General features: G+C 47.9%; 1 protein-coding gene across 13 annotated transcripts in view; it reads right to left on the bottom strand.

The window, feature by feature from the left end:
- Window positions 1–21,325, bottom strand: part of Gramd1b (GRAM domain containing 1B) — a 227,975-nt gene that overhangs the window by 141,086 nt on the left and 65,564 nt on the right. For 10 of the 13 annotated variants that reach the window (XR_010049701.1, XM_063255974.1, XM_063255975.1 and 7 more), the window contains exon 2: window positions 17,880–18,708. The exons of 2 other annotated variants lie outside the window; for them this stretch is intronic. Coding sequence is in view for 9 of the 11 variants with exons in the window: in XM_063255974.1 (XP_063112044.1) it covers window positions 17,880–18,250 (371 nt within the window). In the remaining 2 variants the exon portion in view is untranslated. Of the gene's footprint in view, window positions 1–9,340; window positions 9,891–17,879; window positions 18,709–21,325 lie in introns of those variants that run through there. One more of the 13 variants, XM_063255970.1, reaches the window with a different exon arrangement.

The raw sequence follows: 21,325 nt of genomic DNA, 5'->3' as shown, positions 1-21,325 counted from the left end.
AAAGCAGACCAGAAGGCGCTAATTCTGCAACTCCTGATTTCTGAATTTTAGAAAGCAAACTCTTTCCTTTCCAGGGATGCCCCAAGTAGCTTGCATTTAAATAAGTAAAGTCCAATGTCACACGGTTAACTCTGTTCACTATCTCTTTAATCCTAGGTGGATGTAAAACCTACTAGATCAGAAGCAATTTCATGATCATTTTTGGTGTCAAAAATAGTAGCTAAGCCAGGCATGATGGGGCACACCTATAACCTCAGCCCTCAGCAGGATAAGGCAGGAGAATCACTGTGAGTTCAATGTCAGCCTGAACTACACGGTGAGACCCTGTCTTAAAAAAAAAAAAAGTAGTTGGCACGAAAGTATGTGTTCAGTAAATATTTGTTGGGCTAACTCTGGAAGAAAAAAGATGGAGAGAAAGGATGCCTTTTTACCAACGCCTTTCTTTCCTGCAGAATTCTATTGTCCTGACCTCGAAGTAGAAGATGCAGAAAGCATCCTGTTAGTTAGCAAGGCAACCACAGCTCCAATAAAATAAAATAAAAACCTTCCAAGCCATCACAGGTCTTTGTGCAGGAAAATATCTAACCGTTTTGCACACTGTACCAGCGCCATGGGTCAAACATCAGACAAATATCACTCCCAATGTGTTCTTGTTCACCACAGCCTCCTTTACGGCAATCCATACCCTCCATTTGCTTTGGTCAAATTTGGCTCCTTTCACTAAAGACCTCAGAAGAATAGCAGTCTCTGGGAGACTCAGACAGAATAAAAGGCAAAAAAAGAAGCCAACAGGCCCCAAACAGACAAGTTGAATATCATAATCCAGATTTACATAAATGGCATATATGGCATAATTATTCAGTTTCACGAGACATCTTGCTTTACAAAATGATTTACACTAGAAGTGCATGAAAATCAAATTTCCTTATGTGCGCTCATCATTGATTATTCATTCATTTCCTAAATACATGTTTGCTGAGCTCAATGCTCCTGACAAAGAGCTTCGCCAGCGTGCAATGAAACGCACTCTGCTTTTGTAGGTTAGGGTCTGGTAAAGGATGGAGCATGAGCCCGTAATGCCTCTTTGGGGCAGGATGATTCAGGAACACACTTGTCACAAGTCCTTGAGGCAAGAAACACTCTCTGGAGGAAAGACAAACTATGTCACAGGAGAAAGTCTTAGGGCAGTGAAGAACCTCAGACAGAATTGTTGGGTAGTTCCTGGAGAGGCAGTTCTGTGAGGACCTGGAAAGAAGCAAGCAGCCCATTCAAGGAACTGAAAAGCTGGGCTGGCTGGAGGCACAGAGTGCCGGGAGCAGGACAGTAAACGGAAGTGGGCGTGCAGCTGACTACCACGGAGTACAGGACTAAAGGGGTGGGCTGGAACAGAGTCCCAGAGACAGGAGGGTGCTTCGCTACTGCATGGCATGAGGCACGGGTGGAGGTCAGCAGGCGTACACCAAGAACACTCTCTTCCAAAAGGGAAAGCCCAGCTTCAGAGGTGCGAGGGACTGGTTTGCCTGGAAAGATAACAGGCTCAGTTACAGACAGACAAGTGAGGTTTGAACTTGATGGCTGTCATGGCGGCGTTGGAGGAGGGACCATAGGGAGGAGTCAGGGCCACAAAGGGTCCACCATTTTGGGTACAATTAACGCCATTACCAAAGGGCATCTGGGCCCCTTTTGCTCTCTGCCTTTCAGCCTTTTGCCAGGTGGGAACACAACATTGCTTTCCTCCAGGGGGCAAGGTAGCAAGGCCCTTGTCACATACGGGTACCTGGATCTCAGACTTTCCAGCCTCCAACATTGCAACGCAATAACTTGCTGCCCATTGTAAATTACCCGGCCTTACAGTCTGTTGTAACGCGGATGAAGCAGTCATCATAAAAGGGAATAATCAAAGCCAGGAGCATAGGTAAAATTGACCAAAGGTAGCATGTAGATTTAGAGAAGGAGGAATAAAAGGGGAGGAGGAGGAAAGGGAAGGAGAAGGAAGAAGCCGTCTACAGGCAGGCTGAGCCCAGTGGGGCACGCCTGTAATCCCAGGACTCCGTGAGGCTGAAGCAGGAGGATCACAAATTTTAGCCCAGTCTGGTGACTCAGCAATAAATAAATAAACAAATAAATAAAGCTGGGGAGGCAGCTCAGTGAGAAGACCCTCAGTTTAATCCTCAGTACGAAAAGAAAAGAGAAAAAAAAAGCTGGACTTGTGAAATCAGAACTTTAAACAGGCATCCTTTAGGGAACAGACTGATGAGTAGCCCCCAAATTATAAAATCGAGACTTGTGTACAATGTTTCCATACCCACTAAGAGATCAGAAAAACAGCACCTAGCAAATAGTCAAAGAAATAACAAACCACTGGTCCAGAGCTGGGGGTGGCGACTCACACCTGTAATCCCAGCACTGGGGAGGCTGATGTGGGAGGATTGTTGCGAGTTCGAGACCAGCATGGGCTAGAAAGTGAGCTCAAGGCCAGCCAGAACTGCATAGTGAGACCCCCGTCTCAAAAAGACAAAAAAACACTGGTCCAGCTCCCGACGGCCACAGTAGCCAACTTAAAGGATTCACAGACCGTCAAAAAATGCTTTCACTTCTATTAATAAAAACATTAGCATCGTTTTTCAGCCCCAAGTACTTAATTTTGTCTACGATGAAACAGAAATGAATACTCTTCACTTTACAATCTCAACAGGCCTGAGGAGACTGAGTAACCTGAGAAGGTCAGAAGAACTGGAGTCTCCACCTCAGGCTGCCTCAGTTGGTCTCTAAAACCAGTGCTGGGGTGAAACCATCGTCACCTAAGAGAAAGCACCTTGTCTCCAAAGACAGACAAGGGCTCAGTGACTGAAGGAAGATACGACTCCATTCTGGACAAAGAACGATCCCATAAAGAAACGGAGCAGACATGCAGTTGGGTTGCCAGAGATCTGTATTCTAGATTGATCTGTGCCACTGACCATCTTGGTGACCTTGGACTTCTCAGCTTCCTCAAGGTTGAAATGACCTCTCAGACTTACCCACCGTGGTGACTGGGTCCTCTGAGAGACCAGAACCACACACCTACAGGTGCAGCTGCCTGAGTGAGGTTGGGTGACTTCCTAGTAACATCAAAGCCTTACAACTCCTTCCGTTCCCTAGGCCTCTGTTTTCATGCTTTAACCTTAACGCTGAGTTCTGCTTAGAGTATCATTGATGCGTTGACCTCCCATGCTCAGTCATGAGCTCCTCAGAGGAAGGACCATGTAATCCACAGCTGTATCCCAAGCGCAGGGTCAATGTCCAGTCCCGGAAGCGCCCCATAAATGTTTGCTGAGCTGGGGGGATGATCTCTCTTGAGTGATCTTCACTTTCAGCCCAATGACCATGAAACAAAAAGCGTGATGGTGAACAGAGGCATCCTGAGAATCAGGCCAAGATGGAGAAGGGACTCCAGAGTGAGAGGAATCTCTGGTGTTCCCAAGAACGTTGGCCAGCCACTTTCTGTTCTGCTAGCTATTGGTTCATTTCCACTTAGGAGGAGGTAAGAGGAAGGGAATTCAAATTGTACTAGAGGGGAATTTCAGTTAGCTCATAAGTAAAACTTGCTTAAAAATATGTCATGCTCCCGGCATGGGGACACACACTTATGTGTCATTCCAGTAATCTGGAGGCGGAGGCAGGAGGATCCATAAGAATTCAAGGCGAGCCTGAACTACATAACGAGACCCTGTCTCAACACATGCACACACACCGTGCCTGGAAAGCAGAAAGGAGTGAATAAGAGCCCAGTTGTGCAATCTTCTTCCCTGGAGGCCTTTTCCGTCCAGCCCCGAGGACTGAATGTAAGACCTTGCACACACGAGGCCAGTGCTCTACCGCTCAGTGACATCATCAGCCCTTTTTATTTTTAATTTTGAGACAAACACTGGATAAATTCCCCAGACTGACCTCAAACTTGCATCCTCCAGCCTCAACAGACCTAGCAGCTGGGATCACAAATGTGTGACCCTGAGATGGACTTTTCTTTCTCATGAGAATTTTTACATGTCAGGAAGATACAGTTCATCACAGACCCAGGTGGAAAAACCCATGTGATTCCCCAAGCTAAGGGCAAAACACTCCCTGGAGAAGCTCCACCCTGTTCAGAGTGACCTTTATTGCTGCCATTTCCTGCAAGTGACAATCAGCAAAAAGGTCAGAAAGAGCTTCAGAGTACAGTGACCCGGCCAGGGGACAAGTGCTGCCCAGCGGAGGTCAGCTACGCTGCGGGGACGCCCTGGGGCAAACATCAGGGGCAGCAGATCACACCCAGAGGCCGGAGGCACCGGCCCGGCATCCTGGAGGCTTCTCCACAAATGGTACCTTTGTGTTCATTCTCTAACAGACTGCCGACACCATAACATTAAACATATTCAGCCTTCATCTCTAATGCCAGCTGCAGAGCTTTTAAAAGTCTTAGAATGTCCTAAGTGAAAGACGTGTCTTTCATTTTGGTTCTAGTTTGGTTTGGTTTGGGTTGGTTTTTTGAGATGAAGTCTTATTCCATTGTTCAGGCTGACTTTGAATTTAAGACAGTTCGTAGTCCAGACTGATCTGAAACTCAGGATGATCTTCCTGCCTCAGCCTCCTGAGTGATGGGATTACAGGCAGCACCACCACACCAGTTTGAGGTGCTTTGGTATTCAAAGTGAACTCTCTAAACAATACAAGTTTATGTTAATGCAGTAACTTGGGGCGGGGCCCCTGGACACCCCAGGCAGTAGCCAGACATCAGAAAGCTCAAATGGTAAAGATTAGAAGAGGCCTGTGTCATGATACACACCTGAAATTCCAGCACGCAGGAGGCTGAAACAGGAGGATCACTACATATCTGAGGTCAGGCTGGCTACATACATAGTGACACAGTGTGACCAAAAAATAAAATAAAACAAAACCTCCTGGTGAAACGCTGATATGTGATACAATTAGGTTGAGAGAGCACAGGCAAGTAAAGAATGATAGGATTATAAGGGTCAAACCTTTAAGGTTTTTAAGAGTCGCACTATGCAGTTCAGACTGACCTTGAACTCACTATGTAGCCTAGGCAAGCACTGAGCTCACAGTCACCCTCCTGCCTCAGTTTCCTGAGTACTAGAATTACAGGCGTGTGCCACCACACCCAGTTGACTACTGGGGTTTTGGAGTAGCGAATTAACACCTGCAGAGCACGAGAAGGAGCCAGTCTCTTCCTCCAGAGCTGAGTCCAAAGCTTCGTGAAGCACTCTGGGTTCCATCCTCACATGGCCGGTGCTCTAAGGATCATGCTCAACTGATCAACCACAGCCTGCTGAATCCAAGGAGAACAAACAATGTCCAGTTTGGAGAGAAGCCACTCTGATTGACGATCAAAACAGATTAGCTGGCAGCCTGAACTGCGTGCTGTTTTCCTAGTGGGGAGGGAAGCGTGGAACGGTAGTAAAATCCCCTTCATTTGGGTTTTCACTTACTCATGGCAGTGGCTATGGACTGGCCCATGGTCAGGCAGGAAAGCAATGGAAAGCCAGCCACACAAAAGGTCGCCCCAGGGACCACAGTCCTGGGAAATTACTGTGGGGATTTCCAGGGTGACAGTAGAAAGGCGTGCCGAAGCCCATCTGAAGAATCTCCTTCCAGCCGCACAGGGGCTGGAATCCTCGAGCAGCAGCCCATGTGCTCACTCAAGGGTGGCCACTGGGCCCTTCGGAATGAGAAGACGTGAGAAGTGGGGCAAACTGGTGCGAGGCTGAGACGTACCACTCACCACCCAAGGTGCACGGCAGAAAGAACTGTCTGCCACAAATATGCAGATGGCTCCATGGCAGACTCCCCAGGACGGAAGCCCTGCGCTCACCTGGCCAGAGAGTTTAACACTGGCAGCCAGAGTGAGGCTACAAACTGGTCTTGACGGGAAGAGACCCTGACGGACTCCAGACTACATGCCTGAAGGAAGACACACGTACCCACAGGACTGTGAAGAACCAAAACAGAATACACTACAGCAGTCTGGATGTCTAACCAGCATCTCCTCAGCAGAGGAAACACGCTTTATAGCCCACTAACACCCAACAGTGAGAAGAGATGGCCTCCTCCAAGAAACAGTCTGGTAGAGAGATGGGCCACGAGCATGTGCTCACAGTCAACAATACGAGAACCACATTCACACAACTGCACATCCTGTTTTAGGTGGAGAAGAGAGGATGGAGGAGAAAGCTAGTATATAACTGTCTTAGTCTGCTTCCTACTGCTATAATAAAATACCTGACACCACATCACTTATAAAGCATAGAAGTTTATTTAGCTCACGGTTCTGGAGGCTGGGACTTCCAAGACCATGGCACCCGTGCATGCTTAGCATCTGGGGAAGGCTCCATTCCGCATCATAAAAATGGCAGAAGGCACCACATAAAGAAATACAGTGAAGGTGCCAGCTCGAGTCTCACCCTCTTCTTACAAAGTCACTAATGCCACCACGTAGGCTCCACCCTCATGACTTCATCTTTACCTCCCAATATCCTAACACCCTCGAATATGATTAACACATTAATTTAGACATGAAATTTCCAACATATAAAGTTTTGGGGGAAATATGCAAATCAGGTAACTAGACTTCTTCTGTAGGAGCCTCAGGCACGCAGAGCACACAGTATGCCACTGAGTGACATCCCCAGCCCTACTTTTTAGTTTCTCTTTTCCTTTCTCTCTTCCCCATATCACCTCAATATTCTTTTCTTCTGTGCAATGCAGTAGTCACAAGAACAGCGCTACAAACACAAATGCAGAGCGCATGACTAATTTCCAAGCAAGAGGTTGCCACTGCATTTTACGTATCAGAATTCCTGGACCCTTCCTAGGGCTGACTTCACCATCACCTCATTGGGCACGACTGGGGTTAGGAATCAAAGCGGACTCACTAACCGGGCATCACGACAGCCCAGTAGTCCATCCTCCCCTGACCCACTTGGAGTGGACAGAGGGCAAGGCACTTGCAAGACTGCAATTGCGGGACCAGCACAGTGGCAGGACCTCCCATTCCTTCCAAAGGCAGAAAAGTCTAAACATCAACAAGGAAGGAAGGAGAATAGCTTAGAGTGAAGAATAAGTAAATAAATTACGTGACAAAGGAAATCCAGTATTCTCCTCAATATAGGCTCAGAACAAGCGGTGGTGCTGGCTCTTAGCTCATTCGTAATCTACTACAGTTACAACTTAAAGGTGAAGATTCATACTGCCGAGACTCTCCCACTTGGAAAACTGCAAACTTGAGTGTCCTGACCCTGGGGATAGTTTCATATGATGTAACAATGGGCTCGGCTAATTACTGATGATTGGATGGGACTCTAGTAAGGTACCGTATCTTCTGAATTATCACAATCCTTTGTTAATGTGGGCTGCATGATCGGAGAGGCAGAACGGGCTGTGATATGTAGGAAATATATTTGGTCTTCGTCCCCAGTTCCTGTCACAGAGCTCTTAGAACCCCTGGAACCTCCTGATAGGGGCAGCTTTCCCTCATGAGGAGCCCCTTTCACACACCTGAATTTATTCCAGCGAGGTGACCCAGGGGCGCCTAAGGAGCTTCAGGATGAGGTGGTGCATCAGGAAGACTAAGTGGTCAGAGGAGTGCAGGTTCTGAACTTTCAGCCCAATCCATCAACCTGAAGAATAAGGGAATGGTGTGTGCGTGCATGCGTGCATGCGTGCATGCGTGCATGTGTGTGAGTGTGCACTGGAGTTCAGGGTTGGTAAGCAAACTTACAATTAACTCTTAGACAACACAGTTTGCTAAGCTACTTGGTCACAAGCTCACGGAGGTGCCAGGACTGGGTATGCCTAGACAGGCCGTGAGAGAACCTCACCCGCTCCAAACCTCACCTGTGTACCATGCTCTCTGGTTTTCACCTTCTTTTTTTTTTTTTTTTTTTTTTTTTTTTTTTTTTTTTTTGGTACCAGGCATTGAACTCACAACCTCACACTTGCCAGGCAGGTGCTTATACCACTGAGCTAAGGCCCTGGCGTCTCATCTGTATCTTTGACAATAAAATAGTAAACCTAAGTGTAACTTTGAGTTCTCTAGCAAATTAATCAAATTCAAAGTAGGGTCCGAAATTTAGATTTGCAGTCATTTGGTCAGAAGCACAGGCAACCTGGGACTTGAAACTGGTACCTAAAGTAGGGACCAGCACACAGGGTTGAGCCCTCAGCTGCAGGACTGGACTTTATCTCCAGGCAGATAGTCTCTGATGGATTACCAGGTACCCACTTGTCCACTGAGAACTTGGTATAGAGGCAAACAAGCTCATACATCTGCTAAGAGAAGTGGCCCATGCTGAGTGTGTGCAATGAGAGAAAATAATTCGTTCTTTCCTTTAGACTTCTCTGTTCTCAACCTCTGGACCAGCACTTCCTCTTACCTTCTGTGGTATAAAGTACAGAAAAGCAGAGGAAAGAGACAAGTCCTTCGAATAAAAACTTTTCTAGTAAGAAAAAAATACTAGATAGTTACACAGCAAAAATACCAGATAGGGTTGTGCATGCCTGCAGTCCCAGCACTCAAGTCCAGCCAAGGCAAACTAGCAAGATCCTGTCTCAAAAGAGAAAATAAAAAAGGCCTGGGGTTATAGTTCAGTGCTAAGGCCCTGAGTTCACTCCTCAGTAGCAAAAAAATAAATCAAAAGCCATTAATGGTTGGGCCAGATTGTTAAAATATAAACTATGTTCCTCTTCCTACTACTCACAGTTGTATAGTTAATTAAGTCATTTATTTTCAGGTAACCAGCTGGGCCAGGCATGGTGGTGCATAACTAAAATTCCAGCATTTGGGAGCCTGAGGCAGGAGGATCGTTGTGAGTTCAAGATCAGCCTGGGCTACATACTGAGTAGCTCAGCCTGAACCACATAGCGAGACTCTGCCTCAAAAACAAAAAATTGTACAAATAAGGTAACAAGCTGGAAGACCTTTAGCAAATCTCAAAGACACAAAGACATGTCACTAAACACCTATCCCCTGTCTTTCTATATTTTGTGGCAAGTATTACAAGGGCTATTGTTTTAGTCAGTTTTGTCTTACTATAATTAAATATCTGAGGCAGGGAAATTGTTTTTATCTCTCTTTCTTTCTTTCTTCTTTTAGTACTGGAGATTGAACACAAGGCTTAGCACTGTGCTACATCCTCAGACCTTTTTTTCTTTATCTTTGAAATAAGATTACCCGTGCTGGGTTTGAATTTGTGACCCTCCTGCCTCAGCCTCCCACAGTGCGGGGGATTACAGGTATGCACCACCACACCGGCTAAGCTAACATCATTTGGCTCACAGTTTTAGCGAATTCAAGATATCATACCTGGTGATGGGTTTCCTGCTGTCAGAGTCCAGAAGTGGTGGGGACCATCACACGATGAGAGTCAGGGAGCAGCCGTGTTTGACTATCTAGTCTCTCTTCTACTTTTTTTTCTTTGAGATGGGGTCTTCCTATGTAGTTCAGGCTGATTCTTGAACTCACTACATACCCCAGGCTGGCCTCAAAATTGCTGGGGCAATCCTCCTGCTTCAGCCTCCCAGGTGCTGGGGTTACAGATGTGCGTCATCACAGCTGGCTCCGCCTCTTCTTATAAAGATTTAGTCCTGCGGACTACACCCTAATAACCTTACCTAAGCCCAATTACCTCTCAAAGTCCCCACCTTTAAACACCACATCAGGATTAAGTTTCTACCCCCTTAATATCATACCGTGAGATTCAGCTCTAGCCTTGTTCCGAAGGACAACCCGTATTTAACCCACAGCAGTCACCATCCCCGAACAGGGGGCCCAGGAAGATTCTTCTCCCACAGCTGTGAAAGACAGGGAGAAACCAAGCGGGCTGCCAATTGTTCTTCTGGCTCCCTCCTCGGCCTGCACACTTCCTGGCTAAACTTGTCAATTGGAGCAGCAAGTGCAAAGCTCTGTGGTCAGGCTGTAGAGGACAAGACCCCAACTTGGCAAACAATGCACAACACCGCAGTGACTTCCTGACCAAAGAAGGAAGCTGCTCCAGGGTGTGACAGGTCAGTTTAAAGCCAGCGGTTGGAGTGCTGAATTCTGGCGGTGGCTCGGCCACAGTGACATGCCCAAGCACCTGATGTTTATCTCACTACTGATGAAGGCCAGAGTCAGGGCCGCTCAGAAATGCAGAAAAGTTGCAGAAGGAAAGCACCATCTATCCAGAACCTCTTCAAAGGCAACACTCATGCCTTCCAAACCCCTCTCCGTCCACTATTTGTCTTACCTAAGGCACAGACGTATTTTCTTAGCAATTATTTTGAACTATGTGACCTGAATTTAAGAACAAATCCAGAAACACAGTCTGCACATAGAAGAGAGAATCTGAACTCAGGACCATCTTGGGGTGGCGGTGGGCGCAGGGTTGGCTGTCTGAGCTCTCCTTTCTGCAGCGGGGGGCCTCTCTAGCCTGTCTCTTTCCGGTCACTAGAAAGGTCACCTTCCGTTTTCCGCTCTCTATCCCTGGTCCCTCCCGCTCCAAAGTCATGGGGAAGCCAAGTCCTTCCTACTGGGTATCAAAACCCAGGGCAAGTCACACAGACTTAGGTTATGGAGAAACAACTCAAAGTCCCCAGGAAAAGCCTGCAGTCTTCCTAAAGCTCTTACACACCCAGCATGCCAGAGAGCACATCCCAGCCCTCAAGCCAGACTGGGCTCCGACCAGGACTCCTGCCCCAGGCCAGCAAGCAACTTGCCCACTGCAGGCGGGAAGAAAATCCTGTGCTGGCGGCTTGGCCATTCAGATGCCTTAGCGAAAGCTAAGCACACTAAAAGCAGTTATCAGTGGCCAGCATAGCGATGGGAAGATATACAGTACCTAGAAGCCACTAACGAAGACGGGCGGAATTGCCACCTATCCATCAGCCTGTGCTCACCCCAATCTGTGGCATGGCATGTAACTGACACACCCAGGAGCGTAACCACATGGAAACTGAAATGCCAGCTCCCACAGAGAAACCTGACCAGGGTGAGTCAGCCACAGCTCCATCCCCACCGTTGGCTTCCACAGTTCTTTTCATCGGGCAGCCCAAGGCAGACTGTTTCGCACAGGGCGGGCCATATCACCAGTCGCCACGGCCACACACTGCTGTGCTTCCCCAGCACACCAGGGCCCACTGCCTCTGGGCCCTAGGGCGGTGGCCTGGCGGAACTGTAAAGAATCAGGCTTTGGAATCAGAAGAACGTGGTTCAAATCTCAGGCTTGCTTCTGTTTGCTCAGGAGCAAGTTAATCTCCGAATTTCAGGTTTCTCAGCTATAAACCCACCTCGGGTTTGCCGTGAAGATTAAATGTAATCATGTATTTAAGGCGCTTAGCGGAAAATTTGGTACAAAGACTCAGACCCCGCCCTCAAGGAATTACGGATCTAACAGAAGTCTTGCTAGTTAACCCTATCCAGCACCAACTACTTGTTTGGTTATTGTTTTCTGTGTTGCTATTCTGGGTTCTTTTTTTGGGGGGGGGGTTGTTTTGTTTGTTTGTTTTTCTTGGCCTGAGTAGCTGGGATTACAGGCATGTGCCAACCTGCTTGGCATAGCACTGGCTGCTTGGTCTGCTGAGCAGTCACAAGAATCCTTGCATTTGTTTGCTGCTTTGTGCTAAGAAGGCTGTAAGCTTTTTCCTAACATACTCCTTGTGCTTCTTGCACATAACAGGACATACATGGAGTCACAAGCTCTACAGATAAGGACCTCTGACAGAGCATTTGGGTACAGAAAATTGTTCTGCTACCCTGGAAATTGCACTGAACCCTAAAGCAAGTCTTCCTCTAAGGGTCAGATGAAGAGAATCTAAGTAAATATACTTGGATTTCTGTTGCTGGAACAAAATATTTGACATACACAATTTAGAAAATGTTTATTTTGACTCATGGTTTCAGAGGTTTCAGTCCATGGTTGGCCAGCTCCAAAGGCAAAAAGGCGTAACAGAGGGAAACGGATCACCTCCTGATAGCCAGGAAGCAGAGACGGGAAGACCCAGAGAGAAAGGAAGAGACAGAGGACAAGCACATACGCTTCCAAGTCACACTCCCAGTGACCTGCCTCTTCCGACCAGAGGAGTCTTTCAGGAGATATTTTTGAAACAAACCATACCCATACTAAGATTAGGCACCAGCAAGGTTGGCACCAGAGAGACAACCCAGCCTTCCAGGTTTGAGCAGAATCAATGAGAGGCACTACCAGTGCAATGCAAGAGCCAAACAGAAACCCTGAGGCTCCAGGTTGGAAAAGCTCTTAGCCACCAACCTGCTAAACAGTCAACCAACATGTCAAAGGTAGGTATGTTACACCCAAAGGGGAAGGAGCAATCAAGGGAAAGGTGGTCCAGAATAACAATGAGGAACGTGCAGAAGGAGTAGAGAGGTCCTTTGGGTCCCCTAAAAAGACAATCTGCAGCTGGCCATTGTTCAATTCACTTGCCCTCTGCCATCTTTCCGTCCACCATTGTATAAGACAGCGATGACCATACACCAGCCTGGATATGTGGCTCCACCTGACCTCTGACTTTTGACAAGAATTCAACAGGTCACGCAAGGTCTCTGTTTCATTTCTCATTTTCGGTTTTGAACAACTGCCATAACTAGTCATGTCCGAGAAATTTAGGGAGACATTCTGCATTCTTTTTTCATCTTTGGTTTTTTCTTTCGATGTTTTGTGGTCGTTGATGTTCGTTTGTTATAGATACTATTTCTAAGAGCTTGCCCCATCAAATTCACACCCCATCATGTCCTTAGCTCAGAGGGCAACATGGCCAGTTAAAGAAAAAAAGTTGTGTCATCTTAGATCACACAGTGATTATGATAATGACCCCCAGTTATCTAACTGGCAGAACAGTGCAGAGCTTGAGGCCTCCCGCATCAGCTTCCACCAAGTTAGCAAGAAGAGCATGATTAGTTGCCTCAAATACCATTCTGAGCACATCTTTTCCAGGCTCCAAAATCTGTAAGAGCTCCCTATTGAGTTCATTCCTCTTTGTATGTGAAGAACTCTGCATATAGGAACTCAGTACTGACTGATTGATTGAAATGTAAACTCTTCATCATGAATTATAGTCTGTCAGCCTGACAGCTCAGGAATCTCTTTCCCTACTTGGTAATACATTCCCATCTTCTAGCCAACGTATCTTCTCTGGTTTGAATGTGTCCCATGAATATACACGTATTAGAAAAGTCAATCTCAAGGCTAGAGATGTAGCTTAGTGGTAGAATGCTTGCCTAGTATGACCAAGGCCCTAGGTTCAATTCCCAGCACAAAAAAAGAAGAAAACTCAATCCCCAAATTCATGCATTGGTGCTATAGGGATGTAGGATCTTTAGGAGGTAACTAGTATAAGATGAGGTCACAAGGGTAGTGACTTCCTGGCGACATTAATGACTTTAGAAAAGGAAGAAAAATCCAAGTAGTAACTTGCTCTGTCTTGCCTGAAAGGCCTCTACCGTCTTAAGGATAGATCCAAAAGACTTTACCAGATGCTGACCGTATCCCAGTGCTGTGGTCTTGGACTTGCATCCTACCAAACCATGAGCCAAATGCAACCCTATAAGTTACCCAACCTCCAGTATTTTTATATAACAACAGAAATACACTACAATAGTTATCCATTCTCACCTTCAAGCCCAAACTGCTTTCATCACAAAATGTTTGTTCCCCCTTCGAAACTCATCTCTCCCTAGCAAGTACAGTCATGGTCACATAGGACTAGCAGGAAAGACTGGGCAACTTTATCATGCTAGCTAAACGTATAGGATATTATATGACAAAAAAATTGTAAAATTGACTCTGTAATGGTGATACATATTTATGAATATACTAAAAACTACTGGCCCAAACTCTTTTTTTCTGTCCTGGGAATAGGATTCAAGGTCTCTTGCATACTAGGTGAGCGCTCCCATTGAGCTAGACTCACAGCCCTGAAATAAACACTTTGGGGAATTTGTATAGTATGTAAATTAGGCCCCAAAAAGGCAGTTGCTCTGGACTCATCTCCTTCAGGAAATTTTCCCAGATCATGAGTAAGAAGAATTCCATGTCAAACAGTAGAGAAAGTTAAATTATTCACTCAGTCACTTTCTCTCTAGTAATTTACTCATCAGCAAACATCTACAATCCCCAGAAAGGACCAGGAATAGTGCTGGTCAGTGACAACGCAAAGCTGGACAAGACCAGACCTGGGGTACCCAAGGGCTGTACCTCTGGATCCCGAGGTCCCCAAGCCATGCTGATTTACGACTTTCTGTTTCTTCCTAGGGTTTAAGGAAAAGAATTTCCTGATCTCTCTCTCTCTCTCCCTCTCTCTCTTCTAAATTTGTGCAGTTAAAATCCCTAACCTACAGCCCTCTGCTTCCCTTAGCTTCTACCTCTTCTGATAGTCTACGGCAAACCTGGAAGGTGTTTTTCTCTGTGATGCAGAGGTGCCGTAGTGTGGGGACAGTGGTAAGGAAAGATGCTATGGTCTCTAATCCCCTTAATCCCAGCCCCAGCGAAGTCCTTTCCCCGGTGTCCTTTCCAAGACGTGTAATGTATGAGAGACAGGTGCCGCTCGGGGACACGGGAGCCTATAACCTCACGCTCTTGAGCTCTTGCCCCTCTATGTGAGAACCTCACAGAATGAGGACAGCAGGAGGAAGTTTACAAGACATTTCCACAGGCGGTGCTCGTGACCCTGCAGATCTTCCCTTCCTGGATGAAGAAGGCAGAGCCAGGTCTCCAACCTCATAGCAAGCCAGTGACGTAAGTGAGGTGTAAGCCAAGGTCTTCTGACTATGGAGCCGCTGGTCTCTGCCTTCCAGTATCTTGAAATACCATTTTCTTCTTGGGCAATCTTGATGAGTACCTACAAGCACCTGTTCCCCTGATTGTTCTTTTTATTTTTTTTTAACAAGAAGCCTCCTATCTCCAAGGCCTAAAAATTATGAGGTTTTGCTTTAGACACAATCAAGACAGAGACAGTACAAACAGAGGTTAAATAAACAAAACTAGGTTTGCATCTAGAATCCTTTTTTTTTTTCCAGTACCAGGGATCGAACTCCAGACCTTGTGCATGCTGAGCCAGCATCTTATCACCAAGCTGTTCCTGCTGTCCCAGACTCTCTCTTTTCTGTATACCCAGTCAGACCTCTGCATCTCCATATTCAACCTACCGTGGATGGACAATATTCAGGCAAAAAAAAAAAGTTTCTGCAACTGAACACATACAAACTTCTTTCTTGTGATCACTGTATTCCCTAAAGAATACAGTAGGACAATTGAAATAGCATTTATGTTGTATTAGGTATTGTAAGTAATCTAGAGATGATGTAGCATATATAGGCGGATATGCACAGGTTATATGCAAATGCTGCATCATTTTATACAACAACTTAGTAGCCACAAGAAATCTCAAAACTGACCCCCAGCAAATACTAAGGGATGACTATATACACATACTCCTCTCCCTCTCTCTCGGTCTCTCTCTCTATGTGTATGTGTGTGTTTTACAAAGAAGGAATCCTTTATTTTCTAAGACAAAAAAAACTTTAAATATACATTCTTCTAACTCAGCAAGCTACTATATTTTTTTAATTTTATTTAAAAGGAAAAAGAGAAAAACACAAAACAAAACAAAGCGGTGTAAAGGTACAAATAATACAGAACTATAAAAAAAAAAAACAGTAAGAAATCACCAGTTAATAGATTACATATTAGCAGAAGCTACCATTTTAAAGCAATTGCTTTAATCTCCACTTGGGAGGTGAAAATTTTGTCCTGATTTTGAGTGTGGTATCCACTGCAACAAAAACGAAGATTCTACCACCACCCTTCAGTAATTCTCAAAACTAGGATCCTTAAATCTAAATCAGATCCACCTCCATCCCATTCCTCATCAGAAATTTTCTTTGTGTTTTTCCCTTAGTATACACAGTAGAATCTTGAGATCAAAACAAGATTTCTTTCAGTGTTACTGGAATTGAGAGGAGCTGACAAGCAAGCTCTCTCTCTCTCTCTCTCTCTCTCTCTCTGTGTGTGTGTGTGTGTGTGTGTGTGTGTGTGATATAGAACCCAGGGTTTCACACTTGCTAGGCAGGTCTTCTGCCACTGATCTACATCCTTTGAGACAGGGTCTCACTATGCAGTCAGGCTGGCCTTGTGCTCGTTCGTAGCCCAAGCTGGTCTCAAACTTGCAATAATCTTCCTGCCTCAACCTCCCAAGTGCTGGGATCACAGGTGTGCCCCACCATGCCTGGCTCCCTTGCCCTTTTTTTTTTTAAAAAAAGGTCTTATTAAATTAATCAAGCTGGCCTTTAACTTTCAATCCTCCTGCCTCAGCCTCCAGAAAAGATGAGATTACAGGTGTGCACCACCACACTTGCTGACAAACTATTTTAGTTCAAGATAATCGTCATCAAGCTTGCCCTTTCTGTCTACTCTGTAGAGAAGGCAGCAGGCTGAAGAGCATGAATAGAAAGAATTATCATCCTCAAGTCCACAAAGCCCCAGAACAAACATCCCCATCTGCATCATTACAGACAGAACAGAGAAGTCCTGGAAGGCTCCGAATGGTCATCACCTGCATCATGAGACCCTTGTTCCTCGGCATACCCTTCAGTGGCACAAGGTCCACCTATCCCCTGGCCTCTGCCTGTATTGGCCCTCTTCGCCCACCTTATGTGGCTGATGCCATTCCACTCCTGTCTTCTACCTATCAGCACTTAACTTCCTCTACTCTAGAGGATTCTCTCTTTTCTCATACATGCTGTGTGGCTTCATATGCTACCCAATGGCTACATCTACTCATCGTGAATGAAACCCGCACCTTCACTTCTTTTCTGTGTCTTTCCTTCTTTTCTTAAACCACCATTCAGCACCACTCCAGGCCTACATCTTAATTTCTTGTACTGTGTCCTCCACCCTCCTCAAGGTCCACAGCGCTTTCCTCTGCCCATCCTTGCTCCAGCACGCTTCGGTGGCCAGTAACATCCCTGAACCTGCACAAGCCCTCAGTAAATACTTGTTGCATTGGAGTAAATGAAATTGAACAGATGGGGTGAAGCATGCCCTGGGAATGTGGTCCATGGCTCCGTTACCCAACACAAGACCAAGAATCTGTTAAGTCACCGCTCAGGTTTAAAGGTAAATGGGTAAACAAGCAGGGTACATAGTATCAGTGAGCCAGTGAACACGCGCTACACACACACACAGACACAGACACTAGCTCCCAACCCCGGGGTACAGCACTCCCACAGGCCCATTGGATTGCCCTGCTGGCTTCTACAACAACGCTCCACTGTGGAAAGTGAGCTCCCACTGCTACCCAGATGGCACGTTTACCTAGCAAAACAGTAGCTGGCACACTCCAGCGTGCTATGCAAATGTGCCTCTGATCTGGAAGGACACGGCTGGTGTGGACACTCCCATCTCTCCACACGTGCACCGGCCAAGCAGTGAAAACTGAGATGGAGTTCAGAACCCTAGGGGCAGGTCCCTCTTCTCTAGCTCCATCTGCACCGCAGGAATCAGTAGTACCCACCTCGGAGTTGGCGTGGGGGTGAAATCTGGAGCTACCTGGGTACACGCTTAGCGAAGTGGCCCACACACAGCGAGGGCTCAGTAAACACTCACTGCTGTTGTTTTTTTAATTCATTTTGCTGTGAGAATTAAAGCAGATGACATGCACGGTGAAGCCCCAGGCCAGTGCGTCATAGGCTGTGAAGCCCCTATGGGCTGGGGTAAATCCTCCAGCCCTGGGGCCCTGCGCTGAGACCTGCTCGCGTCCGGAAGTTTCCACCTCCAGGAGGCGAAGGGGCCCCGGACGGCTCTGGGAGGGGCGAGAGGGCTGGAGAAGCAGGCAGGGCGGGCGGGACTTACCTGCTTTCGCTGCACTCTTTCCGCTCCCGCACCCTCAGCCACTTGCGGAGGAGGAAGCGCTTGCGGCGAGGGGACGCGCTGGGCGTGGAGCAGTTGGACCACGGGGTGTCCTCGTCGCTGGAAGGCGTAATCTCGATGGACGGCAGCTGCAGGAACTCCTTGCTAGGGGCCAAGACTCCGGGCAGGTCCTGGGCCAGGCCGGCCTCCAGACTCTGCTCTTGCACGTTCTTCATCCGGCGCATCTTGAAGCGCCGGCGGCGGAGCGTGGGGGTGGACGAGCTGGACCACGCCGGGCCCTCGGGCGCGCCCTGCGGCTCGGGCACCTGCAGGGCGGGCGGCTGCAGGTTCTCCATCATGTTGGCCGCCGGCATGGGGCTCGGTGGCCGCCGCGCGCCCTCCGCCAGCAGCCTGGCTCGCGCGTCCTGCTCGCCGCTCCCGCCCCGGGCCCGCGCCCCACGCTCTGCCCCTCTCACGTTAGGAAGCTCGAGCGGCCGGAAGAGCGAGTTCTGTGCCCGGCCCGCCGCGGGGAGGGCACGCGAGGGCGCGCGGCGCGCAGCAGCCCGGAGTCTAACTTTTCGGAGCGCGCGTCCTCCCGGCCGTGCCGAGCGCCGCGGGCGAGGCGACCCGGGCGCGGCGCTGCCGCCTGCCCGTCCCCGGCCGCCTCCTGGGGCTCCCCGCGCGCACTTGTTTGTCTTCCGCTGCGCTCTCTCCCTCCGCTCGCCGGCGTCTCTGCCTTAGCGGAACTCCGCGGCCCGGGGCCCCTGGGGGAGGCTCGGCAAACTCCCAGCGGTTTGCGTTCGGCAGACCCGGTTGGGGAGCAGGCTTGGCGCTGCAGGGAGGTAAGAGCAAGAGGAAGAGGCAGTGGCAGGAGGGAGAGAGAGACGAAGCGAGGCGCTGGATAAAAACCGAGAAAGGGAGGGGGCTGGGGAAGGGGTGGTTTGCTCCGCTGGAAGGGCTGGCACGGGCAGCGACAGCCCTGTAACTGTACACGGAATCCCTTGGGGAGGGACTCTGCCTCGAGTTAGGGCTGCTCCAATCAGCCTAATGAAACAGGAGCACAAACCAAACTTTCTCAGAGCAACGATTGGCCAGCCAGCTCTCATCAGCGAGCTGCCTGCGTTTTTTTTTTTCCTGGAGGAGGGGAGTCAATGAATTCAGGGCTCACTCCCTGGGGGCCACCCAAGGTACTGGTAGAGGGAGAACCAGGGGGCCTTCAGTGGAATCTCTTCCCCTAAGCAAGGTGCTTTCTTGGCGTTATTTGGGATACAAAGGCAGGCACAGGAAGACTGGACACGGGCTGTAGGAGAAAGCAAGGTTCCCAAAGGCTGCTTCCAAAATGGCACGCTGAAAGGAGAGGACAGTTCGATGGCATGGGCAGAGGACACCAGACAGGACATACCAAGGAGACACAAAGGACAGCAGCAAGGGACACAGGAGGACACACCACACCAGGAAGGATCAGAGATGGGTCCCTTACGTTGAGAGGGTCCCTGCCAGTACCACAGCCCTACCTAAGCAAAGAATAAAATGAAAGGAAGATGAGCACGGCCAGGCTATGCATCCAGGCAAGTCAGGGAGGCACGTGCAACCCCTTTACATTCTGGGGCTGCTTTAATTCTCCCTCAGCCTGTCATAGGTGTGGACTAGGTCACAACGCGGAAGATGAACTCAGGTCACAGAATCTAGAAAGTGTGGATCAGTCCAGGCAGTGTCCCAAGACGTGCTGAATCACTTCCTCCTAGACTTAGACATTGCCTGAAGGGATGGTCCTCACAAGGAGGTGCCCTCTGTTGGGCTGGGTGTGCCACCCAGCTTTAAGAGCAGAGGCTGCAGCACCCTTTCCCCTTGTACCCAGGAGGACATTTGCCTGTCGGTACAAGCAAAGCATGAAGCATCCCAAAGGCCACACCATGGTGTCCACAGTCTGACCCTTTTTCTTTCCTCTTCCTGAGTCCGTTTCTTCCTTTTGGGGGCTGACACGCACTCAGCTTCCATGCCAGGATAAGGGTCATATTTCCCAAGTGTCCTAAAACTGAGGCGAAAAAATTCGTAAAGTCCATGAGAATTCACTGTAAAAAAATATATCCCTGCAGGTAGCAAGATATCATGGGTGACAGCTGACCACAGTTCCATCATCTCCTTCAATGACAGGTGGGGAACACAAGACATCCTGGCATTATATAACCTCAGAAAGGCTTGAACTAAGGAAGTGTGTCTTGCTCAAAGAGAGAGACTATGGCTGAAAAGTCAAGGCCAGGTCCATCCTTAAATGACCTGCTGGGATACTGGTCCCTGTCTCTTAATCTACACATCCGTCACTGACTCTCTCCAACATGATCTGGTATCACTCTATTTTAACTCCTGGATGTGGCAAGGAACGGAGAATCTCCTTTCTGATCAGGTATCAGTCCTGGCAGGGAGCGGGGAATTCTTCCGGCTCCTGGGTGCCGAGGAGCCTGATTGAAACTTCAGACTTCAGGGTCCGGAACTGAGTCAACATTCTACACAGTTTGTTCCTAGCCTTGGATTTTTCCAAAAAGGTACATTTTGCATGTGGTCAAGCAACTTTGCAGTTCAAGGAAGCTGCCTGCCAGACAGGCTATTGAAGCAGAAAACCAGAGTCTTAGGTATTTAAGGGGAAAAGGACAATGTCCATTTCTTTTTTTTTTGAAGAGTAAAATACACTTATTGAGGGAAAGAAAGCTTCTGTCTGAATAGAGACAGGAGGGGGTCCCGAGTGGCTTGCCCAAGACTCTGTCTTTTGCAGGACTTTTATAGAGTAAAACCATGGTTCATGGTGGGATAAAACTATAGTTAGCCAATAAGATCAATAGTTTAAAACTGATTAAATTGGGGACAAATGGGAAAGCAAGTCACATAGGAAGCGGGCATTCTTAGAGATCAGTGACTTCTCCTATAGGGGATTGGGATGGTGACTCTTGGCTTGACAATGTCCTTTTCAAGGCCAAAAATTATAAAGGAAAAAGCTAGAGAACAGAAGCTAGAAAATCCTATGAATTTTTGGGGAAAAGGGAGGGTGACCAAAGGATGCATCCCTCTTTACCTTTGCTATAGACACTCTGAAGTTAACTGTACCAGTACTGCTCCAAAGGAAAAGGGCCAGCAGCTCTCCCTGCCCACACAGATCAACCAGTTGTCCCACTCACAATAGCTTCTGCCCTTAAAATTCTGTAAGCTTTGATTTAAGCCTTGGGCACCCTAGTGGTGGAGAACGACCATTTACATTTTACCTGGCCTGTGGGCAAACCCCCTCCACACCAAACATGAGAAGATCTCACTTGATCCTGAAGCAGGTGTCCAGAACACTGCCCCCCACTAACGCCATCCTGTCCTTGTTCACTTCCATCTGTAGCCCCTCCTTGCCTTCAACCCTAACCCTTTTGTTCATTAAAGCCCTGACGGAAACAAGTCCCAACCCCTCCAGT

Source organism: Cavia porcellus, unplaced genomic scaffold, assembly GCF_034190915.1.
Source record: "Cavia porcellus strain 051 isolate PalLab524CR breed Dunkin Hartley unplaced genomic scaffold, mCavPor4.1 scaffold_9, whole genome shotgun sequence".
Lineage (NCBI taxonomy): Eukaryota > Metazoa > Chordata > Mammalia > Rodentia > Caviidae > Cavia > Cavia porcellus.
This window is presented reverse-complemented; position numbering and strand designations above follow the sequence as displayed.